Source organism: Colias eurytheme, chromosome 6 (genome assembly GCF_061535395.1).
Source record: "Colias eurytheme isolate Ceu_HAF_F1 chromosome 6, ilColEury1 Martin Lab GWU primary, whole genome shotgun sequence".
Classification (NCBI taxonomy): domain Eukaryota; kingdom Metazoa; phylum Arthropoda; class Insecta; order Lepidoptera; family Pieridae; genus Colias; species Colias eurytheme.
Window position 1 is genome coordinate 6909607 of NC_142985.1, and position 22211 is coordinate 6931817.

The following is a 22211-nucleotide window of genomic DNA, read 5'->3' on the forward strand; positions in this document are numbered from 1 at the left end:
AAAAATAACGACAGAACTAGTCGAAGGCAGAGAATTTATAACATTACTTGCTACCAGCATGTACCTACGTTATTGAAAATCCAATCACTTATTTTTCTCAAATACCAGCACCTGAAACAAAGCTAGCTTAGATAGGTTCTTTTAAAATAGGTCATAATGGCATATAGGCGAATGAAATCATGTGCACGCTTAAAAATGAATTGCATACTTGCACATTAATTTTATATTTATAGTCACTTTTTTCATGCAATTTGCAATTAAAAATATTAACTGTTTATATTTACTCACAGCTTCTCATAAATAACAATCATTACTTATAATTTCATACTGATGATATTACTTTCAAAAATGTGTTTTTACTATTAGTTTCATGTACCTACTGTAGAATTTAGATATAATATTATTTAATCCGATGGTTGCTCTTCAAAAGCATAATTAGGTACTATATTCGGCTTTTTAAACAAGTTGACATAGAGCCATCCAAGAGCCATCCAAACTGGGTCTTTTTATCTCTACCCATATTATAAATCGTGAAAAGAGTTAATAATTTTTTAATATACCTTCCTACAGATTACATTTTATTATATCAGGCTCATGAGTGTATGAAATGATAACAAATAGTTTTTAGTAATTAAACGAGTAGTAATCGAATAGTCCACATTAAAATATAATTAGAGCTGTACGCAATTAGCTACGTCTAAAATGTTTTGGTATTAGCGATAACGAGATTCTTTTGGATGTGTTAAATCCTGCATTTCAATAATGCGTAGGTAATATTGTTTGTTAAACTGTAAATATTATACTTTGTTAAATTTCTAAAATAAGATCATAACGCATACGATTGTGCCAAATACTTTTAGGGATCCAGATCCTGACCCATCAAGATGCCTTTTCTAGGTTTAGCTTTAGGTAAGCCCTTGGTTGCAGTGAGTGTAAGCGTGGCGGCGACCGGCTGGCGACGCCGCGGATGTCGCTACTCGGCAAGCCCATCAGTTACCGCGCCACGCGACGCGACGCGTGTTGCCGACGCTTTCAATCCAAGTTCTACAATTTCCTCGAACGGCCCAGGGGTTTCAAGGCCGTCCTTTATCATATGATTGTGTAAGTGTATTAATTAATTTGTAAGAGAAACCGCAACCTTAGTTTGTGTTTCCATTTCCACAATTTGTATAAATAAGTCAACAGTTTGTATTAAGCGCCTGTTTTGTTTAACATTCTTATAAATTATTCTACACAAAATCAATGTCGCAATGCGTATTTACCTGTGAATTGTATTAAAAAAAATTATATAAAAATAACTTTATGCTTATTCGAAGTATAAAAAATACTAACCTCGATTTCGAGAATGTGAGTCGTCACGGGACGATATGAAACATCGACATTGTTTTTTACGATGAATTTTGTGAAAATATCTCTTTATGTAGTAGTGCTTTCACATAGTGTACCAAATACCGTTATACCTAATATAGCGTCACGGCATGCATCGCCACGCCACGCCGGTTTTGCAGAAGCCTATATGACAGAGGCCTATGGATGTTTCACATTGCCTGGTTTGCAATCATATACTTCGAAAGCTTTAAAATAAACAAACCGACCACACTGTTTGTTTTACAAACAACAATTGAGCAATTTCGGCTACATACGAGTTCGACTCGATGTTGTACAAGACTTCATATGAAACTTCGATTTCGATATTAAATAGGTACAACACTAATACAAGACTCAAGTTTATAATTAAAATTCTTCGCAGTGAAGAATAAATAAATATATAAAACATTTCTTTCCACGTTGTATGAATCTTATTATTAGTTTTGGCGCCTGCATCAAAGTTTTCCTATTTGTCGATAAGAGAAGTAGAAATAAGTTTGAATACTCGAGCCCGCTCCGCTGCCATTTCTGTAGAGCCCTTCGACATCTTAATTTAATTTCAAACTATAATAACTTTTCTTAACAGGTTCTTGATGGTGTTCATGTGTTTATCGCTGTCAGTTTTCTCAACAATAGAAGAATACGAAGCAAAGGCTGGTATCGTACTGCTCTATATGGAGGCTGTAGTTGTTGTGTGGTTCGCTATAGAATTTTGTTTAAGGTAAATAATAATACGATTATATTGTAATATGCATTTTTATATAGATTATATTGATATAGATTATATTGTAATAGGTACAATATATTTGTTGACTTGTTGAGTCATTTATAATAGGTAAAAATTATAACAATTAAATATATATATTCAAGAGTTCGCTATGATTGGAAATATAAATTTAAAGATTCCGATAATCTATATCCGACGTTTATAAATATGGATGCATTTTTTTAAATTCATATTTAATTTATAGTGAAGAAAGTCTAACATCCTAGCTTTAATAGGTGATAAATTAAAGTCATTAAAAACACTCTAGACAAACTCATAGGTAGGTAATCGTTTTCATTACATGATTCAATGAACTAAAAATAATGAATAGAAGTGAAATAAACAAGTTTACGTTTTACTCATTTCAATTGATGCATAATATATAAGAAAACATTTTTATAATATCTAGTATTACAGTGAGTTGATTTATTCAGAAAAGATCTTTATAGAGACTATGAGGCGCTTATATAGGTACCTTGTAATGTTTATGTAACGGTGTTAGTTGAAGAAGTCAACACCTTCCGCACCAAAAGCAAACATCTAATTATACATTCAATGTATACCAAGAATCGTTAGTGTTGTAGGTACATTACAAGTAGATTGAAATCCACAGGGAGACTTGTTAATAAGCCTGCCTTTCGAACATTTACTGAACTATTTTCGTAACCAAGTTGGTCAACAAGTTGCCTAAGTACGATCCAAAAACAGCATTACTAAAATTGAATAAGTATAGAATTAGTTTACTCGATGTTTAAAAGTCCTGTGTAATATTTAATTATGACATATTCTGCATTGCGTATTTATTTATAACGTTGTTAACATACATTTTAGTAATTTATTTATGTTTTTTTTGCTAGGTTATGGTCTTCAGGATGTCGCTCTCGGTATCAGGGATTGATGGGTCGCCTCAAATTTTTGAGGCGGCCCTTCTGTATAATAGGTAAGGCTCTTTTTATAAATGTTTTTTTTTATGATATTATACATTACAGTCTAAATTATTTTATTTTAAAATATTAAATTAAGAAATGTTAGATAATACCATATACATTTTCAAATTTACGTGTAATAATAGGTACCTAGTCCTAGTTCCTATACATAATATTTCAAACGCATAGCTTGCAAATCCTACGTAATTGATATTTTGCAAACACACACTACCATACCTGTTTCTGTTGGTTATTATACAAAATCGTCTTTTGTATTCGTAATTTAAATTTCGTGCAACCGCTACACAATTCTCGAGGGACTCGCTCCCTCCCGTCCTGAGACTATGCCGTGCCGTAACTGACAAACATAGCTGCACGACTCGCCCACTTGGGTTTAATAATGTTGCCTTGCGATATTATACTTCAACTTTGACCTATAAAGGCCTTTGGCTTTATATTGTTATTTTTTACATTAAATTGCTTGTAGTTATTGCCTACCTACTAGTTATGAAAGGTCAGTCATTCAAAGAATTTCTAAATGCCTGAAAATCAAATAACTAATTATTATATTGTCTATTTCTACGTGAGAATTAGATTGGCCGCAGACTGAACCTAATCTGAATATCTATAAGCAACATACGTTCCAAAACAATATACTTGTTTATGCAAATTTATCCGACACAACACAAAACCTTATATTACCATATTCTGAACATTTACATACGTTACGATAAGAAGGCGAAGTTAATAAAAATATCACTATCTGGACTACTGTAGATATTATAATTTATTACCTGTTCGTAGCCATTGTATTATTTTCAGTAAAAAAGTAATCCAAAATTTCTTAATTAACAAAGTAGATACCTAAGTAGATACTTACTATTGTTGCAAAAAAGGACAATAATTTTACTGTACATTTTTTAGCCCTGCATCGATTCTATACAGTATACACTAATTACACAACGAGAATTTGTTACTTTTACATAAATACATAGTATGAATCAGCAGACTTCTTTTCAAACAATCTCGTGATATAATAGATACTTCGGTAAAAGATGGGAGTAATGTACTTATTCTTTGCATCTGGGAGATAATATTTTTTGCGAACTGGTTTTCCTTTCACTCTTAATGTATTGATTACATTAATGTTTCCAATCGCTGCAAGAGTTATTAGTAAATAAAATAAAATACATTATTATCAGTTTGCTAAATTGCTCTAATGTCTATAAAATATTTCATGCGGTTATAAACTTTCTTAAAAAGTTTTATGTACGACGCGACGTTTTCTAATAAATCTATCATTAGTAAGTAGGTACATGTACTAAGATATAAATATAAAATGTATAGTTACGTCACAATAAGAATAAGATTGAAACTGTAAATTTTTGTTAATTATTAACCTATTTCGTAAGCCATTCATTCAGGCTTCGAATTTGCTTTGCAGTTCTCTCGAGATAAAAAAAAATATTACAGGAAGGCAAAGATTTTCCAATGGCAATATGTTATGGATTATGGGTTTAATTTCATAATAGAAAAATATCATTATAATAACAAAACTACAATAATTATTAATAATTTATTGTACTATCTATGTATTGTCAAAAAAGTGTATGGTCTAGTAATAAATCTTAGAAGAGACTAAGAGAGATAGTAGTTAAAATTACATAAGATTTATTATTGGATAACAATGTGTGTAACACTTTTTTTTATGGTAAAAAAACCTAAATTTATGTTGATATTTATATAAAAAAAAAACATATTTCTGTTTTTAACAAAATAAATTTAAAGTATAATCAAATTTAGTATTTAGAAAAGTATTATATATCTCAGGTATGTTTGAGATGAAATCGACTCTATCTTTACTCTAACGATTGTCAACCTGGGATAGTCGAATTAATTACCGGATCGTTTGGTATACCTGTATAAAATACCGAATAGCGCTAAAAGAACGGGCGCTTTTACCTTAGTAAAGGCTCGAATGAATAACATCGTTTATGCTGAGCCTGATCCAACAAAACTACCCATCCAACGAACTTTGAAATTCAAAAGTGTATTGCAAAAGATAAATAAAACTTTACCATCACTTTTGCTAGTGCATACTTGTATAGTACCTAGTGCTTTTAATCATGTATACATACCTACTTTATAAAAATAAAAGCAAAGAGCTTTTCCTTAACTCTGAGCTTTTGAGCGATATAATTCACTACGAATAATAAATCTATCTAAGTATTTACGCACTGTTAAGTGCACGTTTTTATTAATAATTAATTTTATAACGTAACTAGTGCCCCTATAGTAAACAGCGATGATTATTTTTAGATGTAACCACAATAATAGCATCGATGGTGGTACTGGGAATGGGTTCCTCGGGCCAAGTTTTTGCAGCATCAGCGTTGCGCGGCCTGCGATTCTTCCAAATACTGAGGATGGTCCGCATGGACAGACGGGGTGGCACCTGGAAACTTCTCGGCTCTGTTGTATATGCACATAGACAGGTGATTCCATGATATACATATTTTCACGAAATGAAAAAAACGCAAAATAATTAAAGATAATTATTTTTATATTTGATAAATTAACGTAACATGTTTATATACAAAATCAAAACAACGGAAAGGTGTATTAGCTATTTCAAAGATAAAAACACGTAAATTTTGCAAGATATGCAACTCTGACAATAGAAAACATTTTTGGTATCAGACTTTAGAGCGACGGGATCAACTGTTGCATTTTTGCGTGGCACCATGCCATAATGTAAGATCACTGCCGAAAATTGTTTTGTAGTTTCATGCTGTCGACGTTGATTTATAGGTGCATAGGTATGTGAAATAGTAAAAAAATGTTACTTTGAAAGTACTAGAAAATTAATAGGAGTAAAGCTTATAAACATCAAAATAGAATTGCAGTACACAGTGTTTTGTACGAATTCGCGAAAAATAGAAAATACAAATGGTCGAAAGTTCATTAAGAACATTTATCTTGTCCGACAGTTTGTTTTGTTGATCTATTATTTTTAGGCCCGTCTAGCACACACGTGAAACGAGGCGAGTCACGGATCCTCGATTTTCAATTTCTATAAATAATTAAAGTAACCTTAGTTAGCAGTTATAAGCGAGCTTTCGATTCCTGGAAATTTTGTATTTACTCTTTGTACTTATTTCATCTCATAAATTGAGGTTGATAATACAAACGACATTGCTGAAATATTCATCGGTGTTAATTATATATTATTAAACACAATGTAAACTGAGGGTGATGAAATTGTTTGTGAAGTACAATTTTTTGTTCTATAAATTGACGTAACCTAATTACTTTGCGTGGTTAATTTAAAACAGATACTAGTTGTAGAATGATTTATTGTCATAAATATTTGTACGTATATTTGGGAGAGGCTAAAGTATGAGCGTTATAAATAAATAATATGAGCATTATTGAGAGTTTCATTAAGCTATTCGTCAAAGCAATTAAATATCTAAATCAAGAAGCAGATATAAAAGTCATAATTATCCTACATGATACACAAACTTAATTCAGTAAGATTTATGACATTATCAAGAACGGAATACCTAACCTACCTAACAAAGTGACCTATTCGACAAAGAATCATGACAAGTAGTCGTATCGGAACTGATTGTAATTTCCTTCACCGATTTATATATAGATACATAGAAATATAAACGTCTCAATAACAAGTCGGTAATACATTCTCGATGCAAAGCTTATATAAATAGACATTGACTTTGTTTGTTTCTTTTTTTTTAATAATCCTTCTTAATAATTTCTTGTGTTTGAAATATTTATTAGGTTAAAATTTAAAGACTTTTTAATGGATAATTGTAGTTAGGTTATTCTGTCTAACTGTGACCACGTTCGCTGTAGCATTCAAAAAGTCAATAATATAATTAATTAATCGCGTTTAAAATCCGTCAGTCTTTAATATTCATTTTCTTTAATAACAAATAATCATTTGCATTTGAATAGGACAAACATCGAGTGTCACTCAACTCTACAGTATTCAAACTCTAATCAATACTTAACGCGAGAATATACGAGTAAGTAGATACAAATATCATGATAATGTAGGTATTGTAACAAAAGATGGGCGTGTTTTTGATATTTATTATTTAAATTTTGAGTCGTATATTAAAAAGATATATTATAGGAATATTTAGTAGGTAATAATAGCACAGTATTACCATATTTAGGAAATAATATTGTAATACTGTGATAATAGTATGTAGTGGTGACTGTGTGAACTGTGTGTACCGTAGCCGATGCATTTCACATCTGTTTTACTGATCAATTATTCTTACGGCACTGCGGGCAAGGAAGTGGGTAATCACTTATCAGTAGTACCTATAGTTCCCGTTCGATTTTTTTGTATCCATCAGATATCAGGCAAGATTAGGCCTCACGATATTACAAATTACCCTTGGTCAACAGTACCAAAAACATGTCCATTTAAGTCTATTTGTGACTGAATTATCATAATCTTACATTATTTTGGAATAGGTTTTGTTTTGAAATAATTGTCATTTAAAGCACTAAACAAGCAGCAACAGCTCATTTTAACGTTAAAGGTTGTTTTCTACAAAACAAATTTTACTTTATTTTAAGGAAAACCTTTTAAAATAAAATTCTATGCTAAATCAGCGTTCTTTGTTCGGCCTGTCTGTCCTCCATAGAAATGATTCGAGCGAGTCGTTTTTGTAAATCTTTTGTTACGTTCAACTTGTGTAATGTGGTAGAAATATCCTATTCGTCCATTCAGTTTCCATCAACCATAATTGTTTGTTCCTTTACTCTAAAACGAATCTATTTAGCTGTTTACTCGCTTCACACATCAGCGACTACGAAAATTTCTTCTGAAGAATTTCGGATATTACAGATTAATATGTCCCTTAACTTAAATTTTAATTTTTTTTTTATCAATATCTGCTCCTGTTTTCGAAGAAAATAATTCATTGTTAATTTTTGTGCCATCCTTAGATATCAAATAAACATAAATTAATTAATAATTCGAATATTCTAATTAGCATGTAATATTGTTTTTGATTTCTCATCGATATCATCGATAATCGAACTTTTTTGTAAATACATATAATAATATACATAACCATGTATGTATACATAATATCTAATAATATAGGTACATTATTCACGAGGACATTCTATAGAATCATACCTATCTAATAAAATCGGGCTGAACTTCATTATTAATTGTTCAAATTAATCAAGAGTCGGTGTACAGTTTAAATTCAAACATCCGTTTAAAATATAATGTTTATTTGTTCCAATTAAATAAAACAGGAAATCTTAAAATACACAGATATCTACCTACTAAGATTAAAGTTATAACTCTATGAGAGAAAAATAACTCTTGTGAACTAAAATAGAAATCTTTTGATAGTTATAAAGTATATCTAGCGTGGCCGTGGTTGGTAAGTGAACACAAAAACTATTGTCTGGTTGATACATTTCTATGAATGGAAGAAAATTGCACTGCGTCGTTGTAGAAAAATATAAGAGCATTACAATACTTTCAGCTATGGAGACATTACTGCGTTATTCGACTTAATACAGATCTAGACAGTTAGACACTAACATCATTTCATATCTTCCTCATATTTTTTGTTAGATTAATATAAACAAATAGCTCTAATTAATAAAGAGAGTTACATAATAATTCTTTCTTGCCTATTAAATACCTATAAATAACAAAGCTATATGAACTATATGAAATATAAAAGCTATATGCAAAGCTATATGAAATATAAAAGCTATATCTACAAGGAAGAAGGTAGCAATAAATCTTGCTAATGTAAAGTAGTTAGGAATACTTACGTAAGTCCAAAAGCAGCTGGCAAACTGGCATCAGATACGACGATATACATAATTAAAACATAGGTACCTATGTTATATTTGGTAATAAAGATATCGCCATGGTCTTAATATTATACTCCCATACGACATATAGGGTTGAAAAATTGCTGAGTATAAAATGAGACCTTCTATTCGTATCATTTTAAAATGTATTTTAATTTCAAATTGTTATAAGTATGTATATAACAATAAACGAAGTACCTATATGATGAATTAAATATGTTATTTTGTTACAGGAATTGATAACGACGTTATACATTGGATTCCTCGGCCTTATTTTCGCATCGTTTTTAGTTTATTTAGCAGAAAAAGATGTTGCTGACACAAAATTTAAAAATTTTGCGGAAGCATTATGGTGGGGTGTTGTAAGTATAGCTTTGTTTCTTAAAAAAAAAGTGCAGAAAAATAATTATTTTTGGGATATATTTCCAATTCCTATAATCTCCTAACTATATTGTACCACTATATACTCCAATAACAAAACTATAACACACTATAATCAGATTATTTATGTTCACTTCATAGTTTACTCATCTTTTCCTATCACAACATTCTAAATTCAAATGATCATGTTTAAATCAGTTTGAGCTCTTTTCTCATCGTAAATAAAATTTTATTAAGATAATATAAACCTACATAAAAAATATCTCGTTCTGTAATGCGCTTGATGATGAAAGATATATGTCTGTGGATACAGTGAATGTTTAATTTTATATGTAGATAAAATGACTAATTTTAGACAATTTTGTAATTGTGATTGTATTTGGCAGAAATCTTGATAAACGAAGAAGAATTGTCTCAGTAAATCGATTCAGATTTTAAAGCGGATTAAGGTTTTATAGCGCCTTAGACCCTATGAATAAACAGTTGAACTTTATAAACGCTCATAATACCCGAGCGGCTTTGGGAATCAAATCCGATTATTTAAAATTAAATGCTCAGCAATTTCAAATATTCACAATGTACCTATATATCTATAGATCACGCTGTGCACAGTTGGGTATGGCGACATGGTACCGCAGACTTGGCAGGGGAAACTCATAGCTTCATTCTGTGCGTTATTAGGGATATCGTTCTTCGCTCTTCCAGCTGTGAGTATATATATAAGTTTGTGTAACATTTTAAACCATGTAAGAGAAGAAATAGTCCCCACGTTAATATGGCAAATGTGCTAAATTGTATCCATAGGGAATACTTGGATCTGGTTTTGCTCTGAAAGTGCAGCAACAGCAAAGACAGAAGCACATGATCAGGCGACGGCAGCCAGCCGCCACGCTGATACAGGCGCTGTGGAGGTGCTACGCGGCGGATGAACACTCAATGAGTGTAGCCACCTGGAAAATTCATCAGATACCACTACCTAGTCCACAAATAAGGTAGTCGTGTTTTTTGATTATGAATTAAGTTTAAGAGGTAAGTATCAGTAACTAAAATAATCTCATAAAAAACTTTTAATTATGTTATTATTCCTAAAAACCTATCGCTCTATCTCGAATATTAAACCATATTAAGAAATAAAATTGTATCAACTAATAGATAAGAAGTTCGCGATATTCATGTGTATAACAAGGAACTAACCAAGTCTATGTTTGACAGCCGGGTTATGAGTGCATCTTTCAAGAACAACGCTTCCTTTGTGTCGCGATTGCCGACAATACGACGTCATAAAAGCACGTCTCTACATTCCCCTGCACCGCATTCAAAACCAGTAGTCCATCGGTACGATGTCAACGCCAGTGCTGAAAACCTCGGTAAGCATATTCAATTGATATTTAATTATTATAAATCAAAATACCTTTTCTCGATAACAATACTTACCTGTAGAATTCACGCACCTTATTTCTTGAGAAATACGACCACAATAACCAACCTTTTTTTCCAAAATAAAAACTCCACAAATTATTGTTCATAAACTTCAACATTCGCAATCGCACATTTTCTAAGTAATTCGATTAATACTTCTAATGGATAAAATTTTTACTAAATTTACTGAGAATTCAGCATGCAGTTCTAATAATATTTTAATCAGACCACAGCTCAAATCGTTTTAATTACAAGATCGTAAACTTGAACAATTGAACATATTGTATCTAAAATTACTTTTTGTTATCTTTTACCTGAGTCTTTTACATTATCATCAAAAGTATTTCTAAACTGCACATCCTAATAACCATTGCCATGATCGTAAACAGGAAGACTTATTACAAGACAAACTCCAACTAAGCGCCATACTCGTACATAGTGCCACAACAAAAACTACCCACGATCAAGAAAATAAAACTCTTACTTTTGTAAGTGTGATACAGGTACACGAAAATTACATTTTATACAATATCTTTATTCTGATAAAATGGAGGATGACATGACGTGCCCTGTTTCATAGATAATCGCACATCAGGCGGGGACCGTGCGTGTTGTCTACTTCATTGTTGGAAAAGCTGCTTTCAAGGTTCCGTTCTTCATCTTTTAGATGGCACTATGGCATGAAGTTAAAAGTCGAGAAAGCTGCGTTTCTTATTATCCTTATTTAGTATTTTTGACAATGTGTATACACAAATAAATTCGTAAGGGCCGTAGCACCATTGATACCGGATAGGATATCCAAAATCCGGCTATGATGGCTGCATCTCTTAGCTCGAAACACAGTTGCTGATATTCTAATTACTTTGTACTTCTATCTATTTTTTCACTTTTTGGAATAACCTGCACCCGCGTAGATACGATATCGCTTCGAATTACCTTACTGATACTGCAATCAGAAGCTTCATACTTATAATAATTTGAAAAACAAAAGCATTCAAAAATATTGCTATAGCGTTTATTGCTCATGTAGTCCTATAGGAACCAAAACCAGTATTGAAATTATGTCTTCGTAAATCATTTGATCAAACGACGCGGTTCACACAATGAATTTCCTGATTATTTAACAAAGAAAATCCAATAAGCATACCTTTTGGAATGGCTTGATTTGGAGCTTTCATTTAATAAAGCTATGAAATAACAATACACCGCTTTGCATTTATTTCTGCATGCCAGGTAGAACTCTAGGAATACAATTTGAATACATGTAATTATTTTAAATTATCTACAAAATCAAAAAGTAAATAGATAAGCTTCAAAAATCTTGTGAAAAGCGTTTGTTGTAATTAATTAATTGTGAAGGCAACATGGATTAGGTATTTATGAGTGCGATGGGTACAAACATACTATAGATTCAAAATAATAAATTTTACCATGAGGACATATATAGCATACCTACATGATTTAAATTGGTCCGCCACTTTAGCAGGAAACATGCATACAACAGGCATATAGAACTTGTGATATCATATTATCGAATATAATTATCACTTAAAAAAGTTTACTCATCATTTTGCAAATACATTTCAAAATTGGGACGGTTACAGTTAGCTGGTGGTTAACTGCATCATAAATTAAAAAAAATCGACTTTCATCTCTATTCCTTAAAAAAAATAAAAAAGAAACCATCCGATTATAACTATCTAAGAAAAAGCCACAAGGTATCTTATATAAAGGACGGAAACAAAATTAAAACTAATAAAACTCAAATGGGTAAAATATATTGTATCACAAAATACGACAGTCGCCGTCTTCCTTGGCCAGATATTTATTTTACAAAAAAACAATTTATTGCTATTAAATTGCTTGAATTTTCATTAAATAATTAACCTCTATTCCCAAAAAAATTCAATTTACAGCTTTATTTCAACTAATAATTTTTGTATTTGCACACCTATTCTAAATAAACAGTAGGTAACAGTTAATAGGTATTTTATACATTGATTTCATACTTACATACTTGATACTTGAGTATCCATTGTAGTTTATATCAGCTTATAGGAACTTTTCTAATAGGTATAATATTTATATATTAGATAAGCATGAAAAAATTATCAGCTTCAATAACTATAGGTAACGAGCTGGGCTTTATTTATATATTAGTTTTAGTACAAGATTATAATACAAGTAGTGATAGCTACTAATTATTTAATACTTAAAAAATATGTAACTACCTTAAGAAGGCAGAATTTGGCAGTGTATTTATAATATAATCCTGAAAAAATGCAATGATAATAATCACCGTCCGCAGTGCGGAAAGACTTTCCACGAAGATTTCCTCAAGTTTTCAAACCTACCGTTTTGATACCTACCTACTAACTTTATATATTCTGATACATACATACTTACTAACTTTATATATTCAGATTATCTAATTATTTTTAGATAATAATAATCAATTGGAACTGGATATGATGAATATTCCTTGATTCTCATTATTTTACCGGTACCTACGTTGAAAGTGTTAGTAAAGTTAATTAATAATATTTTAATTTTAATTTCAACTGTTAGTAAACATTCAAAATAGACTTCATAATATAACCACAGTATAACCAATCACCGTGACAGCATCGTGAGATACGTTTACTTTAAATTAATAGTTTGATAGCTTTGGCAGGCTACATCTATAAATCTTTGTCGTATAGACACATTTATGTGCAATATGGACGTTAAGAACTCCTAAAATGTACACATAAATTACTCAATAATATATTTCTCGTAGCATTAAAAATTTAATTATTAAATTGATTCTTACAAACAAATTAAATACCTACATGTGACACAAACATTCATAGACTAAAAGTAAAAATTGCCAGTGGACACATAGAAATAAAAAAATTATTTTTTTTTCTGATTCGATATGTATTTAACCTAACAATTATTATATAATAACTCTTTTCCAGCAATAACAGTAACACCTGAGAAAGAGAGAGATAACAAATGGATCGATAGTTTGCTTAGACATTAACAACCACTGCATTGACCTCATTATTTAGGTAGTCTTTTTATGCAGTATTAAAGAAGTCACTTCATAATTTTAGCCTTCTATTACATATTTTATGTTGTGAATATGCAAACGATGATTTTACATGCAGTAAAAAAATGTATTTAAAAATAATACTATGGCCCACCATTCTGCGGATACACCAGTCAAGAAAAAATACCAATGACAAACCTAAACATATTTGCTTCATAAAATAAAAAACATAAAAAAAAATATTTCTTTGATTTTTATAGATACTAATTTAAAAATAATCTGTGAAGAAAATTATATGATTACAAAAACACATGAGATGAAAATGCCCAATTCTAAATAACTCAAGTAGGTAAGGCTGTAATACATTAGAATATACTAGTGAAATAAAATTAAGCTGGATATACAGTGAAGAGGATCGTGTGTTGAAGTGAGCCTGTATATATGGGTTGGCAGGGGCAACGAATGGACGCTCAGGGTGCAATCGACACAAGCCATCCTTCAGCGAGGATTCGGTGGCCGAGACGGCGCTTTCCAAGAAATCTGATGGTAAGATCTCAGGAGCCTAAAATAAATACTAACTCCTTTGTCTTATCCAGTCTTCATCAGCCTATGGTTTCTGACTTCGAAATTAAATTCAATGATACATATATGAATAGGAATAAAACAAAACACTAGTACCTAGATAATATAGGTAAGATAAATATTAAATAATAAATAAGTCCCTTTTCTATGTTTTACTAGGCTGCAAAGTTTAAAAGATAAAATAAAACCTACAATGTATAAAATATAAATATGATTGTATTTATATCTAACTTAAAGTATTATATTATCTGTGATAAAACTATAAAATGCATGCCGTGTAAATTTCACAAAAGCTTTATCGCTTTACAAAAATTATGGAAATGCATTGTGTGAACAGTGGCTATAGGTATGTTTAGAGCGTGTGACGCAATTATGAGTACGTAGATAATGTGGGTGGAAAGTACGTACGTACATACAGTAGGCTTAAACCGATAAATAATTAAGCTTCAATTTCGAAAGTAGACTTATATTTATTACCTATACTAAGTCATGTGAGTTATATTTTACAGTATTTTTGTGCAAAGATGTTCAGGTACCTAAATTACGTTTTGATTTTGTTATGTGCATATTATATTATTACGTAGGAACTTATAGACACAATATCGTCATAATGAAATTAGGTATAAAAATAAAAATAAAATAATTATCATGAAATACAACCAATACTTATTGAATTTATATTTTTGGTTTTATGGCATTCAAATGCTTTATAAATATAAATTTATAACCAATACTTAGGTATTTCATTATTTCGCTGTTGAAACTATCCAATGTTAAAATAAAATAAAGTACCATAGGTATATTTAATTTCTAAAGTTTAAGTTATTTTTAATTAAAAAATTTCTCGGCACTAGATCTAGGCCTATGTTATTAATTTTAAATATTTTTGTCGAAATATTGTACATACAACACCTATTTGCTTTAAGATTCCATATCCAAAAGGTAAAGAACCCTATATAAGACTTCGTTGTCCGTCTATCTGTATGTCCGTCTGTCATCAGGCTGTGTCTTATGAGCCGTGATAGATACCTATACCTAGTTAGCCTAATAAAAATATGAGCTCGCTTCGGCACGCATTGGGCCAGCTCATGCCGGGGAAGCTACCTACCATACAACCAAAGTAGATCGTGAAATAGTAGCATATGAATGCTACTGTGTTTCGTGCGATGAGTTGGGGAGCCAGAGGTCCCTTTCTTTTGTCCTTTGTCAGTCCATTGTTCAAACTTGAAACCGGACAACGCACTTCTGAACATTATTGAACATCATTTGAAAATGTTCATGGGCGGTGGTGATCGCTTGAATCATGTAATTATAAACGTCTGGAGTTATTTTATAATCCAGAAATAGCGCTTTCATATCCTATCGTCTAAAATCTAAATTATAAGCTATTATACCGATATTTAAAAAAAAATATTAGATAGTTACTTATATAAATAGATAATTTAAAAAAGGAAAAAAGAAAAGAAGCGTCATGTAGAAAAACTTAAGAAAGTGGTCAGTCCCAGTTTTTATTTAAAATCCACCAATAAAACGCACAAATTGTCGTTTTAAAGTAAATTTAGTTATTGTACTGTATACGAATGAAGATGAAAAGATGAAATTGCAGTGATCTCCATAAATTTCGATGCCTAATACATAATACAATAAAATAAACCAGAGTGGATTATTTTTTTCGGAAAAATCAACATATCCAGTAAATGTGATGGGAGAACTGGAGAATTTCTAAAAGTTCATTCATAAGTGCAGCTATTGGTCGGTTTTTTTTTAATTTTATGCATTTAGTCGAATTTGAAAAGAGCAAATATACCCTAATTACTATATAAAATATAGATTTTTCTTGTTCCAAATTAATTGTATACTAATGTACATAATTATTTAAGAGTGTGTTTCAGGCTGGTTCCGCTAATTTCTATGATCAAATTAAAGCTAAATTTGTTTTCCTTTGATGCAGACGAAGATGATGAGCCGCGCTGCGTGACATTAACTCCCAGACATAAGGCCGCCATTCGTTTTATAAGAAAGGTACGTTTCTTTCAAGAATATAAAATAGGCCGCTTTCCAAATAACGATAGCAAAAATATAATCGAAATATTTACAGAAATTCATGTACCTAGGTAATTTGATTTTTCAACTGGTTTGATTTTACTCCTTTGAAACTACAAATACACACTACCTACACAAAAATCTTTTCAATATATTACATCACATACGAATATTTAGGTGTGTTGCAAAATCAAATAGAAACTTTTCGAGTTACTGAACCTATACAATATTTATAAGATGGAGGAAAGAACAAAGCGCAGAACCTAATCAAAGAGCGTCTTGAATTGTTAAACAATGTTTACCGTGTCCAAACTTACTATATAACCTACGCCCTCTTTCGATTTTCGAGTTTCTTTTGGATGCTTCAATAAATGATACCTTTAAAATCGCCACTTCACTGAAACCACCGTGTTGCCAAGCTCGTAACCGATTCTATTAGATCGCCCCGCTGTGCGCCAGATGTTTTATAGATATTACTGCAAAGAAAACAGTCTACAATTTTAACGTATTGGTAATAAATTACATATTTAAAGGCGATACGTTTTATTTTATTTGTGTACTCTAACCCAGTTTTGGTTAACTAAATACGAATTTATTATTAAAAACATTATTCCTTAAAACTAGCATGATAGGTGAGCGTACCTTTCGAGATTGATATAGTTTCATTTTAATATTTCCTTTAGAAACTTGAGTTATATCTTGTGAACTTCTGACAGATGAAGTATTTTGTGGCTCGGCGTAAATTTAAAGAAGCATTAAAACCGTACGACGTAAAGGACGTAATAGAACAATATTCCGCGGGACATGTGGATCTGCTGAGCCGAGTGAAAAACGTCCAGACTAGGTACTACTCAGTAGGCTTTCCAACGCATTGCATGCGTGCAGACAATAATTTAAGCTTTTATTACATACATATTTTAAATTTTTTTATCTTCGTATATATTGTCTGAGCAAATGCAAAGCGATAATAAATCCATTGGCTAGACTTCCTTCCTCTAAACTTATGCCTTCGCACAACGATTTCTTTTATATACTCTATGATTACCTTCCTCTTTACCTTCATTTTTATCTCTCTATCGTCTGGACTTTCCAATAGTAAATAAAAACTCAATATTTTATGTAGTCAGAATGCCTATTTATAAGAGCTAGTCAAAAATACCCATGTAGTTTGTGTTATGCTCGTTCTTCATACCTTCCAATGCAGGGAAATCTGAAGGCACTGAAAATTTCCTCCATAAAAGGAAGAGAACATAAAATGATGAAACATAAAAGGATTTTAGATTTTACATTATCACGAATTTTATGAAGGATATTTTCAGTAACTTCACCCAATTCGAGGTTGATGTTTATAACTGTCTCATCAGTCACAGGTAGAATATGAACATTTTATAATATCAATCAATCCCGCATATACATACAATTTAACTTAGCATGACTGACCACATAACTACCTACATGTTTTAAATATTAACAGTTACTTATTTATAATCCAAATGATGCCCATTCCTAACAATTTCCAAATATAGGTACCCACGCACTAACCTACATCACAAACCTGAACATAAATTACATAAATATCATACTTTCTTAGTTCAATTTTTTTTTTCTTCATTGGCTATAATTGGAAGTATGTATCTAAGTACCACATAAATAAGATGTAGTACAATGGAAGAAGGAATTAAGCCGTTGCAATTTACGAGATCACATAGGTACCATAAAAAATGAAGTCATGAACGTGTAAATGAATGTGAAGTAGGATACTAATATTTAATATAATCCTATTGCAACAACAAAATCTGCCATGAAGATGTTTTATTTTCGCATAGCTCAAGTATTTTGTCGCACGCAAGAGATTTAGAGAAGCTTTGAAACCCTACGACGTCAAAGACGTTATTGAACAGTACTCCTCTGGACACGCCGATCTCCTTAACCGAACCAAGAACCTACAATACAGGTGAGCTGAGATACAATGGGGTTGTATTTTTAAGGGAGTAGGAAAACGCGCACAGAGAGGCCCTTGGCACTCGCCGCCCGCCGCCGCTTCATTCATAGCTCAAGAGCTCATCAGCCAGTTCTTGTTATAACTCTCCATGTACGATGAAACACATACTTGTTATTTTTACTAATTGTAAATCAACAAAAATTATTTGAATTATTTTGTCTAAAACTAACAGTTAAATCAATAAACTTAAAAAAAAACTTATAAATTCCCGTATGAAAATTTCATTAAACCTTTGTTTACTTAAATTTAATTTACCTATAAATTTCGTTATGTCCATTTTCTAAAACGGAATGAAATTAAGCCTACACATAATATATTTTGATACCTTGCACTGCATTATCACATTTATCTAAGTGAATCCTTTTATTAATGCATGTTCATTCTGCTAAAGTTTTTATTTAATAGATATCCCAAAAATGTGAAAACATTGTCTGGATATGGATAAAAAAGAGTATGAATTACTTAATTATCTCGTCAGCAACTTACCTAAATTGTGTTTATGATGCTGCTATTGTAAACTTTTAAGTACCTAGGTATTTAATTGTTGTTTGTATTCGAATGAGTTCCTTTAGAGTACAGACAATATTACGCTCACAATGCTACAGTAACTATAATTACCTCTACAGTTTATGAGAACGTTATGCGAGTTATTGTTATTAAATTTAGAATACATTCTAATGTTCGCAAAATAGGTATTTTGGTAAGCAAATACAAACAAACAGTTAATAGCATAATTGAATCACTAGGCATGTATATATTAAGCCAATGTTTTCACATTTGCAAATATGCAATTATGTTTCAGCGAGTAAATTGTAAATAATAACGAATCGGAGGTATGTACGTAGAAAATTTATTACTTTTATATTATAGCCATTTATTACTCGAAACAAATATATTGCAATATGAAAATATACACATCAGTGAACAATAAAACAATGAAAACTCACACTTCAGTGATCGCTATCCTGAGTGTTAAATTAAAAAGCAGTTTGCGGAGATGTAATGTGAAAAATATTGCAAAAAATAAACGTTTGCATTGACATTTTTATAATAAAAAACTTATCAATTGAATCAATTGATAATTTTTATTGTATTCTTTGCTCGGAATTAATATCTAGGTAATTAAGAAGGTATATGCATATACCTAATTGTGTATTTTTTATTTCTTGAATTTTAACTAATTTAATGTGTATAATGAATCGTTAGTAATAAATAAAATGTTTTTAAAACACAGGTTAGATCAAATTCTCGGCAAACAAGGTTCAAAAGCGAAAGATGTATATGCATCTAAAATCAGCTTAGCGTCCAGGGTAGTTAAAATAGAAAGACAAGTGAGTAACCCATTTCTTTACGTTTTTTATTAACTTATTACCACAGATAATGTTAATCTTTTACTTGTAGGTAGATGATATAGAAAGCAAATTGGACCATTTATTAGAATTGTATGAAGAAGATAGACGTACTGCTAGAAGAATATGTGCGGAAGCAAATAGTAATGCTAAGGGTGGTGCGTCTGGTGATATATATGAAAAATCACGACCAGCTCTCACAGAAAAGCAATGTTCAGAACCGAATTCACCGCTGTCTAGAACATTCGAACCGCCTGTTCCGACATCAGCACCTCCCATAGCCCTGAAGCGACCGATGAATAGAGGTTACTCCGATTTAGGAACGAGATTTATGCGCAAAAAAGTGATTGTCAAGTAAGATTATTTGACATAAATAATATTCTCCGTTAAATAGTAGGTACAATATTTTTCAAGCGTGTCATAAAAGTTTCGCCCAAATAATACCTACGTTACAGTGTCAGTACTGATGTGTGAATATGCTTGCGTAATTACCTACCTGATATTAATATAGTATACAATACAAATATTAACATTAATCACACAATTTAGTTTTTAATCAGAAACTCTAAAATATAGAGCCTGCTTATAATATAACTATACAGATAAACTCTAATAAATATGTGTTATAAAATAAAATTCATTTGCTTTGCTCAGCATATTGCAAATGTGTGTCCCTACAACACGTACCTACTCAAAAATTTTCAATTACTTAATTATTTAATACATAATACCTTAGCATAATACTTACCCGAGGCTAATGAGTCATAACATATTTTTAGAACCTCTACGAGAAATGGAGAATCTCCAAGAGATGACGAAGTAGTTATTGTAGTACCAGACCGGGAAGATACCCCTCCAAGACTCATCACAGATAGTTCAGGTAATGTTTTGTTGTATCCATTTAATTTGTCTATACCAATAAAAAACACGTATGAATTTTTACTAAATTCATGGTAGGTAGGTACATAATATAACAAAATAGCAATTTTTTACTATTTTTGTCTGTCTGTCTGTTTGTTTCGGCTTGACCGATTTTAAACGCAACTGTCACTGATGGATAGCTGATGTAATAAGCAGTAACTGTGGCTACTTTTAATACTGATATTCCCACAGGAACATTAGGATTAAAAGGAAAAACTCATTAAGGTACGCGGGTGAAACCGTGGGACGCAGCTAGTTTTTTATAAAAATAATAATCTAATTTTTTATTATATACCTACTGGTATTTTTTATCATTATACAAAATTGATGAGAACATTTTTCTTCACTTTGAAAAATAGATATTTTTGAGTTTATGTTTCCCAAGTCTATACTACACCCAAGCATGTGGCTACTATTTATGTCACGGTAGGTATGTTCTACTTTGTATTGTATACAACTAATGAGCTTATTATATAAAAACTACAATTATGTAAAAAATATGGCAAAATATGAAACTACGATTTTTCATAGCATAAATTAAATATTATGACACTGGAAATGTATGAAATGCGATTGAGATGAGGAATGCTTTATCTTCAGTCCAGACTCCAGTCTTTTAGCCATTATTTCACAAAAAATCACTCAACAGCTATTAAGTTAGTAATCAGTATACAGAGTGTCCCACTATCGGTATACTAAGCGCAAAGGGACTCGTAGTTTTGCATAGGTACACTGATCAAGTAAAAAATACTTAGTTATAAACAAAAAAAAAATTTTTAGGCTAAATTTTTTTCTTAAAATCCATGTTTTCTTCTCTAACTTCGCGCAGCCGGCATACATGAGCATTTTCTCTATGAAAACATAATATTAAAAGATAGCTCACGTGCGGGTGGCAACGTTGGGCGGGCTGCTTGTTAGGGGTCTACACATAGAGTTTTAAGAATTCATCTATTTGAAAAAAAAGGCGTCTGGAATTTTATAAATATTTTTTACGTACTCAGCGTATGCAAAACTAAAACCTCCTTTGAGCTTAGTATACCAACGGTGGGACACCCTGTATAGTAAGTAATGCTTTATTATTCGAGTAAGTTAGGAGTTATGGTTTTAGAATGAATTCATCTAGTTTCACAATCTCATTTACCTACCCGGAATCACCTCGCCATGGCAATATCGAAGACAAACGTATTAGCACAGACTAATAATAATATACTACGTATTCAAGTATTAGTATCTAAAACGTTAACGATTGAATGATAAATTGATGTTATTTTGTCTTTATATATTTTATCAAGATTTAAATGACTAAACCCATTGGATTCCCAAGTCTAGCATTCGTATTTTATAGTTACACGATACATTTTCAGTGGCATAATATTAGACTGTAGGTACTACTTTTCTACTTAAAACTCAGCATTTACCTTACGATTGGAACGTTCATAAACAATAACAACTAATAACATGAAATACCTACAACTTGATGTTTGTCAATTAACTACTAACTCAAGGTTTATTTCACGACTAATGAGGTTTACCT

General features: G+C 31.2%; 1 protein-coding gene across 2 annotated transcripts in view; it reads left to right on the top strand.

Moving 5' to 3' along the window:
* Nucleotides 1-22211, top strand: part of KCNQ (KCNQ potassium channel) — a 34570-nt gene that overhangs the window by 11028 nt on the left and 1331 nt on the right. For both annotated transcript variants that reach the window (XM_090102791.1, XM_090102792.1), the window contains exons 2-14: nucleotides 928-1101; nucleotides 1955-2089; nucleotides 2992-3074; nucleotides 5380-5555; nucleotides 9180-9308; nucleotides 9924-10034; nucleotides 10132-10319; nucleotides 10540-10694; nucleotides 16314-16384; nucleotides 18232-18359; nucleotides 19642-19738; nucleotides 19809-20110; nucleotides 20536-20636. In XM_090102791.1, the coding sequence (XP_089958917.1) occupies nucleotides 968-1101; nucleotides 1955-2089; nucleotides 2992-3074; nucleotides 5380-5555; nucleotides 9180-9308; nucleotides 9924-10034; nucleotides 10132-10319; nucleotides 10540-10694; nucleotides 16314-16384; nucleotides 18232-18359; nucleotides 19642-19738; nucleotides 19809-20110; nucleotides 20536-20636 (1810 nt within the window). In that variant the 5' untranslated portion in view covers nucleotides 928-967. The remainder of the gene's footprint in view (nucleotides 1-927; nucleotides 1102-1954; nucleotides 2090-2991; nucleotides 3075-5379; nucleotides 5556-9179; nucleotides 9309-9923; nucleotides 10035-10131; nucleotides 10320-10539; nucleotides 10695-16313; nucleotides 16385-18231; nucleotides 18360-19641; nucleotides 19739-19808; nucleotides 20111-20535; nucleotides 20637-22211) is intronic.